The sequence below is a fragment of the Anser brachyrhynchus genome (genome assembly GCF_964034855.1).
Source record: "Anser brachyrhynchus genome assembly, chromosome: 15".
Classification (NCBI taxonomy): domain Eukaryota; kingdom Metazoa; phylum Chordata; class Aves; order Anseriformes; family Anatidae; genus Anser; species Anser brachyrhynchus.
In genome coordinates this window covers 14148281-14165946 of record NC_137733.1, presented here as the reverse complement: position 1 = coordinate 14165946, position 17666 = coordinate 14148281, and the positions used below count along the sequence as shown (strand labels likewise).

At 53.7% G+C, this 17666-nt stretch overlaps 1 protein-coding gene across 6 annotated transcripts in view; it reads left to right on the top strand.

Moving 5' to 3' along the window:
• The window catches only part of TNRC18 (trinucleotide repeat containing 18), a 51954-nt gene that overhangs the window by 18902 nt on the left and 15386 nt on the right, over positions 1-17666 (top strand). For 3 of the 6 annotated variants that reach the window (XM_080557404.1, XM_080557401.1, XM_080557402.1), the window contains exons 5-16: positions 2365-2467; positions 2625-2830; positions 3042-3188; positions 3708-3892; positions 4811-5234; positions 5743-6690; positions 7307-7482; positions 8203-8339; positions 8792-8920; positions 10738-10912; positions 11948-12311; positions 14920-15195. In XM_080557404.1, the coding sequence (XP_080413530.1) occupies positions 2365-2467; positions 2625-2830; positions 3042-3188; positions 3708-3892; positions 4811-5234; positions 5743-6690; positions 7307-7482; positions 8203-8339; positions 8792-8920; positions 10738-10912; positions 11948-12311; positions 14920-15195 (3270 nt within the window). The remainder of the gene's footprint in view (positions 1-2364; positions 2468-2624; positions 2831-3041; positions 3189-3707; positions 3893-4810; positions 5235-5742; positions 6691-7306; positions 7483-8202; positions 8340-8791; positions 8921-10737; positions 10913-11947; positions 12312-14919; positions 15196-17666) is intronic. The other 3 variants (XM_080557405.1, XM_080557403.1, XM_080557406.1) reach the window with 2 other exon arrangements.

The following is a 17666-nucleotide window of genomic DNA, read 5'->3' as shown; positions in this document are numbered from 1 at the left end:
ACCCATGCAGGCGGGAAGGAGGAAGGGAAACTCCTTGCCAGCACCCCTTTTCCAGCTCTGTCCACCTCCAGCAATCCCTGTCCGTGGGTTTGACTCCCGTTAGTGCACGGAGCGGTGCCAAAGCTGGCAGCCGGCGAGCTCCCCGCCGTGGGAGCTGACAGCCCGCGTCCCGCCCGCCGCGCGGTCCCTGCCTTTCCATTTTTCCCATTTTTCTCCCGTCACCCCCCTCTCCCAAACCTTCACCCCCCCCTTTCCCGAGCCCCTCTCCGCGTTCCCATCGCCTCCCGTCGCCCTCGAGAGCCGCCCGAGGACCTCGCGGGCATCACAGGGAGCTGTTTGTTCAGCCCTTCCATCGCCCAGACCCTCCCGGCTTGCGTTAAAATGTAATTTACTGAGCCGAACTAAAAGGCTGCAAACAAGGGCTGGATTCTGGCAGGCCCCCAGGCCTGTTGCTAAGGGATGCAGTTGGCTTTCAGACAGAACACAAGACTGCTTTTCTCCTACTCTCGCCCCCCCCAAACGCTGCCCCCCCCCAACTTTGTGTGCCAGGAGATATTCATCTAATAACATTAGCTTGCTTGCGCTGAGTGGACGGTGCTTGAATGTTTAGACCTTTTAAGAAGGAGAAAGCAGGCTTTGGTTGGCTAATCTGTAGTATTTGGCAAGTAAAATGCAAGTATTTAGTGCCGGGCATCGGTCGTCAGGGAAACGGGCCTGAGCCTTTCCTCCGTGCATAACTGATTGAATTTTTCTATGCGGGCCGTGCGTCATGTTCGTGTATGCGGACAGAATGATCATTCACCGCCGGGACAATCGGTGGTCTGTACAGAAGAGGGACCGTCCCGCTAGCGGGGCAGGGGCTGGGGAGGAGCTGCACGAATAAGAAAGGGTGTGCGTGCGTGGGGGGGTGAGGACAGGGCGATAAAGCCGCCTGCAAACAGCAGATCACGAGTAATACGGATGGGAGAGAGAGGAGCAGCCGCTGGCGGCGGGCTGGGGACGGCCGCTGACCCTGGGAAGTCCTTTGGGATGGAGAGGTGTGTGCCGGTGTTTAAAGCGTCTTTGCTTTCTGCCTGAAGCCCGTGGCAGGAGCCTGGGGAGAGGAGCCGGGCGAGATGTTGTCTCGTTCCTGGATTCCTTCTGACAGTAAAAGCTGAGGGAATTGGAGGCTTGACAGCAAAAAAACGCGGGCTGTCCAGGTTTGTGGAAATACACAGTGGAGCCCTCCTTTAAAAGGCTGCCTGTCAGCAGCGCGGACTTGATGTTACGGGAGGCTTTCTCCTGTGCCAAACCTTACCCAGACGCCAGAGCCGGGGGCCAGGGTGCAGCCGTGCGAGGCCACCGAGCCCCGCAGGGTGCAGAGCATCGTCCAGGCAGGAGATGTGCTGTCGGGGAGCACCCAGAGCTGGGGGGAAGCAAGCACCTTTCTCCTGGACCCCCTCGTGTCCCTTTAGACCATCTGGCAGCTCGCTGCAAGCAGGGCTGGGATTTAGGGGTCACCCAAACATAGCACGGACAGGGAAATGTGAAAGAAATGTGTGTACAAGAGAGTAGTTAGGGAAAAAGCCTAAAATCAAGCAGCTGGAGACCTTGGATAAAATCAGAGGGGCCACAGTACCTGGTCCGAGCAGGACCAGCAAGGAGCAGCTGAGGGTGTGCTCCTTCCTCCCTTCGCAGACGCAGCTGCTGCCCTGCCTGGCTGTGTTTTAGGATTCTGGATGAGCCGTTTCTCCAGCCAAACATCCAGCCCCCTCTTTGGAATCCTGCCCTCATCTGCCATCTGTGCCCCTGCCTCACCGGACCCTTTCCTGTTGCATGGCATGGGAGGGGGATGCAGATGCCCGCTAAGGGGTTGGTTTGCAGAGTGCAGCCCGCTGTTTTTCTCAGCGTCTGTCGTGTTGCTGCTGCCTGCTGCAGAGGGACAGGGCTTTGGAGCACACCCAGTCTGGTTTATGAGGAAGAAGGAGCCTCTTAGAGGCACAGCTGAAATCCCCCCTGTGAGATGTGCTCAGCATGACCGTGTGGTTTGATGCAGGGATTTAGCCGGGCCTTGTCCCCTTCTGAGATGGGAAATCCACCACTGTCCTTTGGCAAAAATGGTCCTGTTGGTCTGGCTGCTCCCAGGCTGGAGGCTCTCCTGTCCTGGGAGAGTGGCCAGAGGTGTTGAGTCGGTCCCTGGATGGCTTGAAAATACGGACCTCGAGCCAGGTGTAACTGCATGCTTCCAGGAATCCCTTTTGTGAGAGCGTCTTGGTCATGTAGGCAGCCCTGCCGTGTCCTCCGGGGCTTCAGCCTGGTAGTCCTGGGGAGGGAGAGCTTGTCCTGGGCTGCTGCTTGCCTCTGATGGCGCTGGGTGTCTCCTAGGGCACGGACGCTCGGAAGACGACTGCGGGGACGAGAGGAGCCGCCACCGGGACAGCCACCTCCTGGCAGGGCGGCTGGAGCGGGATCAAGAGAAGCTGCTCAGGTGAGGCTCGGAGGGCGATGGGGGCTCCTGCCATGGCTGCCACAAGCCACGCTCAGGACCGCGCTTGTTCTGCAAGCTGGCCCGTACCCCTGTGCTCCTCCAGTGCCCTGTAGCACTCAGAGCCTTTCCTTCTCCCTCTTGCCTCCCCCGTGACCAGAGAGAGCAAGGAGCTGGCAGATTTCGCCCGGATACATCCCTCCGGCTGCGCCACCAACGGTTTGAACTCCAACCTGATGGTGACGGGAGGCCCGGCCCTGGCGGGCTCGGGGCGCTGGTCTGCAGACCCGGCTTCGCACCTGGCCGCGCACCCCTGGCTCCCCCGGACGGGGAGCCCCTCCATGTGGCTGGCCGGCCACCCCTATGGTGAGTGCCCTGGAGGCAGCGACGTGTCCACGGGGTGCCCGCACCGCTATGATCTGCTGCCGGGTATCGCTGAGCGCCCGGTGAGGCTGCTCGTTGACTGTAGGGGATAGGGAAGGGGGCGTTTCGGAGCTGTCAAATGGTGGGTGGCTTCTTGCATGGGTAGGAGCTGCCTGTGTCCCTTGAGTTGTGACCGTGCTGTTCCTTCTTCCAGGACTCGGCCACCCTTCCCTGCACCAGGGCATGACTCCAGGCTTCCCCCCGGCCATGGGGGGGGCCCTCCCTTCTGCCTACCAGTTTGCCAGAGACCCGCAGTCAGGGCAGCTTGTCGTGATCCCCAGCGAGCACTTACCGCACTTCGGTAAGTCCCGGGGAGGGGAGGTGGCTTTGGAGGTGGCTAGACGGGAACGTACGTACCCGTGGGGACCAGCAGCTGCAGCTCTCGGGTGGGTGTGAACCAGCTTCTTGGTAGGTGTGTTTTGGAGACGGAAATGTCGTCTTCTGCACTGGCTTCTCATCGTGTGGAGGACCTCGTAGAGTTTGGCTCTTTGGTTAGGAGAATCTGCTCTTGGGATCAGCCAGGGACGGGCAAGCCAAGGCTGCCTAGAATCATAGAAACAAATAGAGAGCAAAGCAAGAGAACAAAGAGCAAAGCAAGTCAGAGACCCCCAGGACCTACACGTCAGCGGGAGTGGGGCTACAGAGAGCAAGACAGCACGCTTTCCATTTCTGGCTGTGTTTTTGCATAGCTTGATGTTCGGCATCCCCACACCGCGAGACTGGGGTAGATCCCCTTCCCCTGAGCAACCCGGAATCCTCTAACCCTCTAGCCGCCCCTGTCCTCGTGCCTCCTTGACTGTGCCTCTGCTCATTTCCCCAGCGGAGCTGATGGACCGGGCACCCCCGCTGTGGCCTGCCATGTACCCCCCGACCAGGAGCTCCCTGCAGCACGCTCACCAGCTCCAGCTGCTCTCCCACCAGCAGCTGCTGCGGCAGCACGAGCTGTACATCCTGCAGCAGCAAGCGGCCCACGCCATGGAGCTACAGAGGAGCGCCCAGCTCGTGGTACGTCCTCGGGAGCTTCCAGCTTGGAGGCGAAAGAGCCTCGAGTTGGGGGGCCCGGGGGGGGGGAGAGCACAGCCACGCAGGTGTGGCAGGGGTGCCTCGAGGGCAGGGGTGCACCGAGAAATCCAGTCCTGGTCCCCAGGATCTGCGGCATTTAGTGCAGCTTGCAGAGGTGGGGGGGTTTTAAAGGGGTTTGGCATCAAGCCCTTGAGCAGTGGTGTCAGGAGAGCTGCCCAGTGGCGCATGGCCATTATTCCAACCTTGGGATCGTCTCTGACCTGGGTGGTTTCATCCCTGGTCCCCTCCAAACAAACCTCCTGTGGCAGCCCAGAGGAGCAGCTGCGATGCTGGCAGCGATCTGGGTCCTGGAGGCAGCTCCCATTCACCAGGCAGTTTTGGCAGTCGGGAGGTTTCGTTTGGGTGTGTTTTGCACCCAGTTAATTTTTTGTAGCGGTCATCTGGTTTTTCGGCCTTCGTTTTACATGTGTGCTTGCCAGTCTGGAGGCTTAGAAATAGAAACCACTTCTTTCTGGTTGTGATTGAAAGCCGAGACGCCCTTCACGTGGCTCCTGGAGCTGGGGCTTCATAAAGAAAACTGTTACAGACCTCACGATGAGGAATCTACATCTGTTCCTGCAGATGCATCCTAGCAGATCGTCGTTCAGGTGTTTCAGGAGACCTTTCCTAGCTCTGAACACCTGAACTCTTCTCGCCCTGGCACTTGGGAAGCGCTAGTTTGAGAGCAGTGCCGCCCTCCATCAGATTGGCATTAAGATGGTGTCGCAGTCGGGAGCGTGTGTTTTATTGCAGTCCGTATTTGATACGACGAGGTTTTGGCCTCGTTTGGCGGTGGGCCTGTGCCGCTTTCCAGGAGCAGGCGGAGATGCCGTGCTGAGTTTTGCTCTGTTCTCGTCGCAGGAGAGGTTGAAGGCAACCGAGCAGCGGGCGGATATGGAAGAGAAGGTGACGAAGCGGAGCCTGGACAGTGCCAAATCAGGCCTTTCCTCCTCTGCCCCGGGACTGGTGCACCGAAAACCTCCTGTGCTGTCTCCCAGCGCCTCCACGTCCTACAGCAAGGCTGTGAGTCCACCTCCCCTCTCTCCCAGGGCCTCACCCGTGTCTGTGCTCAAAGCTGAGGTGATCCAAAAGATGGAGGAGCCACCTTCGCAGCCAGCCTACTCCTACCCCGCCACCCCCAGCTCCCATCCTTCCAGCCCGCCCCCCGCCTCTCCGCCCCCTGCCCCTGCCATCCCTCCAAAGGAAGAGGCGCCCGAGACGGTGGAGAAGAAAGACCTGGAGCTGGAAAAAGAGGCTGCCGGTCCGTTTCAGGCCTTGTTCCCAGGTAAGAGAGCCCTGCTTTGGCAGAGTCCCGGTGTGTTCGTGCCTGCCTCCCTTTTTCTCCTCGGCTCTTTCCTGCTTCCACCCCTTCCCCTAGAGAAAAACCGCGTCGCTCCTCTATGAAAGGCAGGGGAGAGGCAAGGGCCGGGGTGGTGCGGTGGGCTGGGATCGATGCTGGGGTTGTAGGGGCACCTGGTGCTGAGGGCTCTCCTCTTCCCTTGGGTCGAGCCTGGGTTGGTTCCTCCAGAGCTGAGGTCTCCGTGGGAGAAGGATGCGGGGTCCAGTTGCAGGAGCGTGCTGGGGAGGTGCAGAGGGGGCGTCTGGGGTGCTGCTGCCTGAGGCAGAGGGCGGCATCGTGGCCGGGAGAGAGGTGCCCAAGCAGCCACCGTGTGAGAATAGGAAGAGCTGAGAGATGATGGAAGCAAAGGGAACCCCTCTCTATGCCTTAGTGAGAGAGGGGCTGCTTTGGAGACCCGGCCGTTACACAGCCTGTCCCTCCTGATGTCTTGTAGAGATCCCCCCGGGATATCCATTCCAGTCCCTGCCTCCCTCCTTCGGAAGACACTATCCCTACCTCCTCCAGCCCACCGCAGCGTCCGATGCGGACGGCCTGGCTCCTGACGTCCCGCTGCCTGCCGAAGGCTCCGAGCACATGGAGCTTTCCCCAGAGGTCAAACCCATCCACCTGTCTCCGTCCAAAATGCTAGAACCCATCCAGGCGGCGGCAGAAGAGGAGTCCTTGGAAGAGCGGGTGAAATCGGAAGTGCAGATGGAGGAAAGCCAAGAAGGCATCTGCGAGCAGGACATGGGGGCTCTGAACATTGCCGCCTCCGCAGCCGTCCCGGTGCAGAACGTGGACAACTGCAACCTCCTCCTGCATCAAGGCGAAGCCCTGGGTGCTATGGAGCAGGACCAGGAGGACCTCCAGAGCTGCCCACCTCCTTACCAGGTCGTGGCCTGCCCCGCAGAAGCAGAGGCTCCGGCAGAGACGGGGAGCGGAGCAGAAACCTGCTCCGTGCACATGGACTACGACGGCTCGCTCGTGCACGCGGAGGCCGAGCCGCCCGAGATGGACTTGACGCCGCAGCGGGAGGAGGCCTCTGTAGCCATGGATCTGCAGAGCGCCGACGTGCCCTGCGGCAGGGAGTTCCCCAGCCTGCCCCCCGAGGAGGGGGAGCAGGGGCCGGAGATCCCCTCCTACACGGACGAGGCGATCTCTTGCCAAATGCCAGCTCTGGACATCAAACCGGGCGACCCGCTGGCTGGGATGAACGCTCTGGTGGCCGCCACGGAAATGCCTCAGGCTTGTTCCTTGTTGACTACTGCCAGCGTCGCCCCATCCCAGGTGAAGATGGAGGTGTTACCTGAGCAGGCCTTGGAGCACTCCTTCCTGCAGGGGATCACTCTGCTGAGTGAAATCGCCGAGATGGAGCTGGAGAAACGGAAGCAAGAAATGCAAAGTAAGTCGTGAGAGCGCGGTCTGGCCTTGGGCTAGGTCGGGTCTGCCTGCGCTCTGCATACAGAGGCCCGGGTGGGGTCTCTCGCACCCTCAGCCATGCAGCAAGGAGCGATGCCCCGAAATTCAGGAGGGGCTGGCACTTTGGAAGGAGTCGGAGTAAGGATTTTGTTGCAGTAGGCCGAGGTGCAAGCGGCTTCTGGACTGCTCCCCCCTTCCAAAGGCCCTCTCCGTGTCTAGACAGCTTGTGGTATGCGTAGCGGAAACGGAGCCCCACTTGCTCGGAGCTGCCAGGGTAACACCCTTCTGGCAGGCACCGAGGCTGCAGTCTGTCGGGGTTTGGCACAGGAGGCCCCAGTAGCTCGAGATGATGCTTTCCAAGAGCTTGGCAGGTCCTGAAAAGATCTCACCTTCCAGTAACTTCCTGAGGCGAGTCGTGGTGGGAGCTGCCAGTTGCGCTATGGCTGGGTACAACGGGAGATCTCAAGTGGGGGTCGGGGGCATCAGGGAGGCTCCGTGAGCTGCCATGGCCCAGAAAGGGGCATCAGCCTCTCCTTGTGGGGCTGCTATTGCAGGATGAACCTCTGTAGCTTTTATTTTTCCCCCCCTGTCCTTCCCAGCAGGTCCAGAGAGTTTCCCTGTCCGGCCAACGCTGGAGAGTTTGCTGGCTGCCAGCACCCACATGCTCATGGAAGTACTTTCCACCCCCTTTATGGAAAGTCTGAAAACCATCCGGCTGCCTCGAGAGCTGAATCCCAACAAAAAATACAGCTGGATGCAGAAGAAAGATGAGCCCGTAAGTAGCTCCTAGCGCGGCTCAGCCCGAAAAGCCGCAGTGCATCCATCCGCCGGCCGCGGCTCGCACCCGGCTCGCGTCACCCGTGTGCGTCCAGCAAAGCCTGCTGTCACTTCCCTCTGCGCTGGGAGCTGAGCAGGAGTCAGGGAGCTGCCATCCAGCTTCCTCCCTTGTTTCTGAACCACCACCATTGATCTCAGCAGGGCCCTCCGCAGCCCTGGAAGGGGTGTCTGTAATACAGAGCCAGCAGGAACTCGTATCTTAGCACTTTGGCGGGGTGGGGGGATAAGCAAAGATAGTGGCAGCAGGGTATTTTTCCTTTCTTTTTCTTTCCTGACTCTTCCCCTGGGGAGAGACTGACAAATTATTTTGTACCCAGCGAGTAAATGTTCCAAAACAGGGAATATTTTGATGTGCCTTTTTAAATAAGGGAGAAGAGACTCCGTGGGTGTATGTTATGCTGTAGGCTATTTCCCAGGGTTGCTGTCCCTCAACGCTCTTACCATCCCATGCACAAGCCACAGAGCATCTTTGCTTGGCTGGTTTTGCTCTGGTACAGCTCTGGGGTGGGGGCGAGGGTGCTGTGCTCCCCTGTAAGCACGGAGGGTGTCCCTGCCAGGCTGCAGATCTTGGCTGCTGCAAGGTCACCCCCGGTGTGCACCACCCCAGACTAGATGGGGGCCAGGACGTCGTGCCCTGACCTTCTCCTCCGCACCCCAGATGTACTCCATCAAATCGGCCATCGAGAACATGGACGCGATGGAGCTGGACTACAGGATGAGGCTGGCGGAGCTGCAGCGGCGGTACAAGGAGAAGCAGCGGGAGCTGGTGAAGCTGCAGCGGCGCCGGGACTCCGAGTAAGTCGCAGGCTGTTCACCCCGTCTTTTTTTTTCCAGCTGGGCACTTTCACTGCCTCTTGGTCCCGGAGAGAAAACAGCCCTCCGTCCCTCCATTTCCTCTCCTCGCGGTACGGCTCGCCAGAGCTTTGCACAACACACTCCTAGGCTATGTGACACAGCAACCTGAGCACTGGTGAATGCAGCTGGGAGACCGTATTAGAGACAACCTTGGCTTCAGCAGCTCAGTTTAGCAGTTCGGTGACAGGCGAAGGTTCTGGGTTGGCTCCCGTTCTTGCTTGCTTTCAATTTTTTTTTCCCTTTTTCTTTTTTTTTGGATTTGTTTGCTTTATTTTTTCTCTTGTTTGTTTTGCTTTTTTGGTTGCAAAATTCGATATTTTTTTTTTCCTTTGCTTTTTTTTTTTTTTTCGTTGTTGCCTTGGTTAACAGTGAAGCGTGTGGTTTTTTTAAAGGGAAAAGCATGACGAGAAAAGTAGAAGCTTGGCGAGAAGAGGCCCTGGAAGGCCCAGGAAGAGGAAACTTGGATCAAGCGCTCTGTCGCCCATTAAGGAGAGAGGGAAGAGTGACAGCAAGAGTGGAAAGTAAGGCTGGAAATTGGGGAAGCCGGGAAAATGGCAGGGTCGCTGCACAGGGTCGCACTTTTGGGGAGAGCATCTCGGACGCAGTGGGGGCGACGTGTTGGCAGGCTGGCTGCTGGCAGCAGCGGTGTTGTTTAACGCGAGGGTGTCGTTGCGGTGGGAGCACGGTGCTGGCCTCCTCCATCCCCGTGGGGAGAGCACGCGGCCGTGGTGCTGGGTGCAGGCAGGGCAGGCAGAGCAGAGCTGCGGTGAGATGGTAACGGGGCAGCCGGCTGGGCCTGGAGGTGAGCTCTTGGTGATGGGGAGCGTCCTCGTGTGCTGTCGGGAGAGCAGGTGCCGCAGAGCTAGTTGCAGAGATGCTGGTGTCAAAAAAAGGGAAGGACCAGGGCTAGGTTATCTGCTTTCTCGGGCCTTTCTGCTGCGTTTCTTCTGTCTTCATCTCCTGTGCCTTCCATCAGTGGGAGTTGGTTTGGCCTGACCTCTCTCCTTCGATTGTCTGGGTCATTCTCTCTCCTGCTTTTTTCTCTTTTGCAAGTCCAACTGCTCTTGTTTGGGTGTGTGGATCACAACACCACTGGCCATCCAACCACCCGTAGATGGCCAAGCCTCTCCAAAAGGAAGGCATCTCTCAGCTGCCTCCTTGGGTGCTACGTATTTTTGCAAACATCCTTTCAGGACTACAAATTAGACTCAGGTGCCCAGCTCCCACTGACCACGTGCCTTTGAAGATCTGTTCTCTCGGTGGCTCTGTGTTTTGCTCCTCTTGTTTGGATGGCTGGACAGGCTGGAGGCGCCCGGAGGTGGCTGGAGTTGTGCATGTGTGCGTGCGTGAGCGTGTTGTGTGTGCACGTCCCCACGCTGCAGGAATGCTAGAGAGACCTGGCGTGGGAGGTGAGAGCGCACCCTCAGCCAGTGCCCAGGGCCTGAGGTGTTGGTTTTCGTGTTGGACAGAGGGGAGGGGAGATGCCTGGAAGCTGAGGAGGCTGTGTTGACGTGGGCAGCAGGCTTAGAGTGAAGGAGGTCGTGTGAGGGAGCTTTTAATGGAGGCTTGGTAGAGGTCTTGAGGTGTTGACGGATCTCTCCATCCATCAAATAGCTTCTGGAGACAGCTGGGGAGCAGTGAAAGATGTGCTTCTAGTCTCACCTACATAACTTTTTTATTTTTTTTATTTTTATTATTTATTTATCCTCTCCTTTCCCACCCCCCCCCCCCAAATCCTGGAGAGACCAAAACCACACACTGTAAATGCCTCTCACGCTGGGGCCAGGCTTGTAAAGTGGATTGCCTGTCCTCTGAGCAGGTTGGTCCTCACGGTGCCCTTGTCCCTCCATGCTTCCCTGCGTGGTGGATCCTTCCCACTTCCTCGCTCCTACCCGAGCAGCCTGGTGCCCAGGCGGTGCGGCACCTCCCCAGGCGTCTCCGCACCTACAGAGTCCGTGAAAACAGAGGTGGGAAAAGACCTATGGGCCAGCTCAGTTGTCTAGCCTTCCCCCTGCTGATCTGTACCAAATTGGGCACTTTTTCAGTGGCTGTTACTCCAGACACTTCCTTTCAGGGGCCGTCTTGCAGATCTCTGATTTCAGGCACCTCATCTGTGCCGGTGGCCAGGAGTGTGCAAGGAGGGCTCCTTGGCTCTGTTTGGTGGAAAACAAGAGGCAGGCCCTCACTTTGTCCAAACCGCTGTCACTTCACAGTGGATTTGGCTCCCGTTGAGGATCCCTGCTGTCCTAGGAGACATTTAACCTCACTTTTGAGCTTGGAGGGGATCACAGGGAAGAAAGCCCCCCCCACCTTGACCCATCCTGTGCTTGGCTTGCAGACTGAGCAAGTCCTTGTTGCTCTCCGAAGACTCTGAGACTGGCGAGGGCATGAAGAAGAGGCACAAGGGGGCCCTCCCAGAGGAGGACGAGGATGTGGAGAGCAGCAGTGGCAAGATGAAAGCAAGGAATCAGAGCTGGGAAGAGCACGATGTGGCTCCCAGCTTCTCAAACGAGGTCAGTGCCCTCATGGGGAATGCAGAGCCACGGGCCAAAAGCGGCTCTTTCCCATTTTGCCATCGTTGGCTTGTGCTGAATAACTCCTCCTGATGTTACAGCATCTGCTCTCAATTCACCTGTGTTCAGATGCTCCTCAAGGGAGGGCTTTCTGCAGTGGAGGGGTGTTCACAAAAGCTAGCACTGGCGTATGGAGGTTGGGCAGGTCTGGTAATAGGTAGAAGCGAGCACCTTTGAGCCAGCCAGAGCATTGCAGTGTTGCACTAGCTCTGAATTCAGAGGAGCGTTTGCCTTATTCCTCTGGCTGTGAAGGCAGCAGTGGGGGACTGACTTTCTGAGCAAGGGAGTGCGAGCTCGCTATTTTGAATGCAGGCTCTTCTTCTGCTCCTGTTGAAGCAATGAGGTATTTACTGGAGCTTTCAGCTGCTGCTGAAATCAAAATGCGTACAGGCAAAGTACTGAGTTACAGCTGCTGTTATCTAGCTGTAGCATGTGTAAAGTAAATTTACTTTTTTTCAACGAGCAGAAAATAGGAACGGGTATAATGGCCCTGGCTGTAATGCAGTGGTGCTGATACTCTTGCTAAGAGGTATTTGGGTCTTCTTGGCATCCCTGCCACTGCAGCTGGTTACTTACATGGAAATCTGTATTTGGCTGGAATTTGGGGTGAAGAAGATTTTTAATCCTTTAGAGAAAAGCTTATAAAACCAACCCAAATAAATCCTAAAAACCAGGAGGTGAGAAGAAGAGAACTCCAAATCATTTTGATTTGTGAATGTATTTATTTTGGAAGAAAATGCAGTTTTTCTGAGGTAATCTTGAGATTCTTTGTACTCGATAATGGTGAAGCTGCACTGTTTGCTACTTCTCCCTAGTACCATGATGTATTAGGGCAACTGGTAGTTAAGATTTTCCTTTTGAGGCATTGATAATTGGCAAGCACGAGAGACTGAAATGAGGGCTAGTTAAAAACCCTGTGGTCTGCCATGATATCTGCTCTGTATTAACCTGAGTCCCTTCCTTTCACCTCGACAGTTAAAGCTTAAGAAAAAGAAGGTACCATCAGATCAGGAGCAGCTAGCCAGCAAGCTTGACAAGGCCCTGTCGCTCACCAAACAAGACAAGCTCAAATCCCCCTTCAAGTTTGCTGACAGCTCTGGGGGGAAGCTGAAAAGTGGTGGAGGTGGCAGCAGGTACCTGCCGCCTCACGAGGCTCTGCCAAGTAAGGAGGAGAAGAAGAGCCTGGCCAAGAACCTGGGCCTGTCATTGAAAACGGCCAAGGAAGGTAAAAACAAAGTGGCTGCCAAAATGAAGAAGATGGAGGTGGGGTTAAAAGTCAAAAATCAGCTCAAGGTTTCCCATTCACCAGCAATATCTGAAGTTAGCAGCTACTCCTATAGTAAGTAATCCTCCGTTTGTCTCTTGTTATGGTGTAATATGTTGTGGGAGCTTATGGTGGGGGTTTGTGGCCTCTTGGAAGTGGTCTTGGAGATGGGTCTAGTCTTGCTCACAGGTGAACAGTGAATTACACCTTGGTTAATTAATGCTGCTTTATCTTTGGGGTGAGCAAGAGATGTTCACGCAACTTGCCATCCAAGAGGTAGCAGACATCACTGCATTTCTTCCTGGCTTGTGCTGTTCTGAATGTCAGTGGGGAAAAAAGTCAAAAACTCATGTCCTTGCTTTGAGTGGGAGTAGACACTCTCCATCTACCTGTCAGATGAGTACTCACAGCCTCTCCTCTCAGGAGGTGGTTAGCAGTTCACGTTAGAGGCCCTCGGTGACTTGGGTAGGATTATATTCTGCGGGTAGCTAGAGAACTCAAAACCTGCTGGGGGCACTGGTGTTTATAAGCATCCTGCTGCCTTTTCCCAGTGTCATGGCTCGGTTCCTGGCTGGCTGTGCACAAACTTCCCGTTTGTCTCGTCAGGGTTCATCTCCACCCTGGCATCCTGTGTGCTGAGGCACCCAAAGCGCACCCAAGGCAAAGGTTCCTGGAAGTGAGCAGACACTATTACAGAAGGAAAAGTCTGAATTTCAGGTAGCATCGGGAAGGTCATAGGACCAGGCATAGAAGAGTCTTTAATGGCTCAGGCAGACACTGGGGCAGAGAGCACGTGAAGGACTTGGAGTTTATGGTCTGCGGCCTGGTTGTTTAATTGTCTTAGCTCGCTTACCTATGTATCTTTTCCTTTGCTTGCAGCTATTTAAGTCCCATGTTACAACTCTTATGTGGTATTCATATGCATAACAAATGTATGTGGCAGTGCAAGACCAGTTTAGCAATTTCACTAATGGGGAAGATGATGAGCTAGTGATTCTCCAACCGAACAAATGTTTGGCATGAAATCAACCATTTACATGGTAAAATAGGAGCCATTGTGTCCACTGGACTTGAACACAGCCTTTGGCTGGTTGTGCTGTACAAACCACCCAGCAGTGATGCTTTTGTGTGCTTTGCTCCCAGAAACTGACCCAAGGCTCCTCAACTGGGAGCTCTGGAGATAATGGGGGGGGAGGTAAGCAGGGCAGAGAGGAAGCACAGACCCTTGCTGGCAGAAGGAGCTTTCACAGTGTCCTTGCACTTGGTGCTGTGGTTTCAAGATCAAAAACTCCTTCCCAGACCTAAGGGAGCTGCACTCTGAGTCCTCTTCTCTGCAGTGAGTCTCCTGGTGTAGGACTGTGCCCCTGTCGCCACATGAATCTCAGAGCGGAGGATTATTGTTACTGAGGAACCAACTCTGGAATGGCTCAGCTTTGATACGTGGTTTTTCAGCTGTGTGCAGGTTCAGGGAAAGGGCCTTAGGCTGTCATTTGGTCACTCAAGCGTGATGGATTTGGGAAGGCAGGGCGAGCATATGGCAGCACCTCCCGTGTCTGGTGGGCTGCTCTTGTGGAGGAGGAGAATGGGACTGGTGCCAAATGCTTGTGTCTCCTAACCTCATGATTTTCTAGCTGGAGTCCTGAAAACCTTGGGCATAGATCCAACAGGCGAGATGAGTATCCCATTCCCACACGTTTTAATGGAAGTTGGACTCACAAAATCTTTTGTGTATTTGGGCTTTGGACCTCCTAAACTGCCACCCCTCATTCCTTCTTCTCCACATCCAACACGACAGGGGTGGGAGTGATACTCAATCAGGGCTGATACTGGAGAACATCTGCTGCTGCTCGCAGGCTGGAACAGTCTGTGTCCATAACACCGAGTCAATGGTGTGTTTGTGAGCTGGGATGTGACCGTTCCTACCTGCTTCTGTTGTATCCAGGGGCACCGTATGTTTTTGTTCCACTCATCAGATTCTGGAAAGGGACCGTTGGATAACGTCTCACTTCCTGCAGAGCTGGGCAGCTGAGTAAAGTTGGGGTTTGTGAACCAAGGAGTCTCGATCCCTGCCGTGTTTTGGTGTACTTTATACTGCATGTTGCTGAGTATCTGAGGAGGCAGGTTTGGAGTTAGACCTGATGCCCCTTAGCAGCTGGGCTTGCTCTGGCTGCCTCTGTCAGAAACTCTCCGAGAGAGTCAGTTTATGTAGAAAACTGAATTAGGTCCGTTAGGATTTAGGTCAGAGGATGGAGTATAATGATGGTTGAGACTGATTCAGTTTGAGCCCACTTATTAGCATCACCTTCGGTGCGCATTTCATGATGGAAACATCTACCTTGGTTTTCTTCTGATCTGAAAACAGCGCTTGGATTCTGCCATAAGGGAGAAACGGGGTCATTTGGCCTAGATGGAGAGTGTTTATTTGTAACTGAAAGAAGGAAATACATAATTATGTTTTGTTTTTTTTTTTTTGGCTTCTGCTTGTTGAATGTGAGACTTGTGGTGATGGAGGGCCTGGCAGGGAGGACATGGCAGCACACAGTCCTTCATGCAGGCACTTTTCTCTCCTGGTATAAAGCCTCTTCATGCAGAAATGCACCAAAACAGCCCTTTACCCTCCTCAAAAGAAAACATACAACCCCATTCTCTGAGGTAACGTTCTTCCCGCCTGCTTTGACTGCAGATACAGACTCGGAGGAGGAGGGATCCCTGAGGGACGAGTGGCCGGCACAGCCCCCATCCGCCCCCAAACCCCGGCCACCCGGCCTCTACAGCACGGCGGCCAGGAAGGGTGGCCGGGCGGCCGGCGGCCCCAAGGCAGCCCCCCGCAGCACGGCGGCCGGGCGGCCGCTGAAGCCCAAGGTGGCGGTGGGTCGGAAGCAGCCCTTCTGCCTGCTGCTGCGGGAGGCCGAGGCAGGATCTTCCTTCAGCGACTCCTCGGAGGACTCGTTTGATCAAGGTTACTAGCATATAGCAAACGCAACCCCAAACGCACCCTCCGCCATGGCTGCGGGGGAGTGGGCGGGTGGGGGGTGAGTAGGGGCCTGGCGGGCTGGGGTCAGCCATTTTGATGGTCGGAGCCAGGGCGGCCATCTTTGTTCTTGGCAGCGTAGCCTGCTTTATCAGCCCGACGTTTATTTTTTATCTTTTTGTACTTGTATCATTGTGATATTATTACTGGCTGGCTCTTTTAGAGCTTTTATATCAACTGGGTTTTAGTGTCCACCTCTCCCTGCTTTCCTGTTCCTTTCCTTCCCTTCAGTTTTTCCCTCACTTTCTTCCTTGCTGCCACCACCACCATTATATTATTATTATTATTATTATTACTGTTATTATTATTATTTTATTTCTTATTATTTTATTTTGGCATGGGCCTTGTAGCAGTTTGGAAGAAGCCTTTTTAATTTTTTTTAGTTACTTTTCTTTTTCTTTTCTATTTTTTTTTAATACCGGGATACTGTTGTGTGGCCGTGTGACTTGATGTTTGTACTGCAATTTGGTATACCAAGCTTTATTAAACATATCAAGTTCATTTTTAACTAAACCTGTGTACCTTGTCTCTCTTGCTGTGTCTCTTATCAGGCGATTAGGTTGCCGCTTCACTTCATCCTGCTCTGCATCCCCCTCCTGCTCCCACTCCCCATGAGTAGAACTGGAATTAACCTAGTCTGGGTACTCTCTATTATTCAAATATCCCTGCTAGCAATTGTCGCTCGCTGCCTTTGTCCAAATAAAGCCTAGGCCTCTCTCCCACCCCCCACTCCTTTAATTTCATTTTTATTTTGTTCATCTTAAGTGGTTTTTTTGTTGTTTGTTTTTTCTTTTTTTTTTTTTCAACTTGTTTCCCCTTTTGATAGACTCTCTCAAGGCAGGCAGATAAACGTGAAGGAACTCGGTCTTTATTGCTGCTGCTGCAGGCTGCTGTGTGTAAGGTCCCCATTATTCGAGAGCCAGAGATTTTTTTTTCTTCACTTTTCAAAATGTATACGGCAAGTTTTTATGCCCCTTTTGGGTGGTAAATTTTTTCAGATGCCTGGACGTAACCCATAGTGCTCAAGGATGTGGCAATTACTGCATTAAATTTGAGTCTATGGTTTCCATCCCCTACCCTCACCCCAATATTTTTTTATTACAGCTTTTTTTTGTCAGCCTGTCATTAGTACTTCAGTGGGAAAGGAGATTACTTGAGACTTTTCCTCCAGAGACACAAGGGGGTTCTGTTTTAGAGCGCACTCATTAAATAATAATCATGGGGAAAGGTCATTTTAATGAGCCCTCGGCTCCCAAAAGAAAGTAGCTCGTCTGGGCTGAATGCTAAGCAAGAGCATCCCCAGTTGTTATCATTAAGTTACATGGCAGATCTGAATGTAGCACAGCAGAAGCCTTTTAGTATTTCACACTGCTCAGACAGTTGTTAATTGAAAATGGGGCTGGATAGTTTTGCTTTGGTTTTGTTTTTCTTAGGTTTTGGTCTTAATCTCCTCCATGCACCTGTTTGTTTTTTCTTCCCTCCAAACCCATCCTCCAAAGAAAATTTAAGATAAAAAAATCAAACACAGCAGAAAGATACAGAACGCTGATTTGGTTTGATTTGATTCTGGGCTGGACCCACCGATGCATCTAAAAGAAAAAACAAAAATATGTTTCAAAGAAATTAAATTTATTCCTTAGAGAACCCAAAATGTTCTGGGGATAGTGGATTTCATGTAATGGTGAGATTGCCACATTTCCACAAAGAATGTGTGTTAACTTCCGTTCAGCTTGATATCCCTTCCCTGTTCCTTTCTACATCTTTTCTTTGTTTATTTTGCTACTGTTGGAAATTTTGAGGATATCAGTCCCTTTTAGGTGCTATGTTTTTGATTTTCGGGGGGGTTTGCTTTTTGGTTTTGCTCCAGGTAAGCAGATAGGTAACTTGTCCCTAATTGGCTTTGTCTATTTTTCAAATAACCTGTCTGCTTTTTTAAAAGAAAAGAAAAAAAAAAAAAACTATCCCAGTTTTATGGGATAAAGTCTTGGGAGGGGAGGGGATATGGGAGGAGGTTGGGGAATCTGGAACAAATGGGAAAATGCATTGTAAATCCTTCTGAGGTGTCATTTAAAGGTGGGGAAACCAAAGATGCAAAACCTCCTGGGGTGGGAGGTGGGCATGGAGAGGGAGGCCGGGAGGGATTACTGATTACAGTTTTGTTTTTTCTGCAAATGATTTTTTATTTATTTATTTATTTTTGGTTTATAGCTCTTTCTCAGAAGCATTACTTGAAGGGATATTTGGGTAATAGGGTTTCTAATGGCTTTCCCTGATACTAAACCAATTAATAACCTCAGCTTTTCTAGAAGTGCTCGCTTTCTCCTTGCAGCTGCTTGACCAACCCTTTCACCCCTGCCCCTATCCATGATGCTTTGAATGTCTGTGTCGGTCTCTTGCAT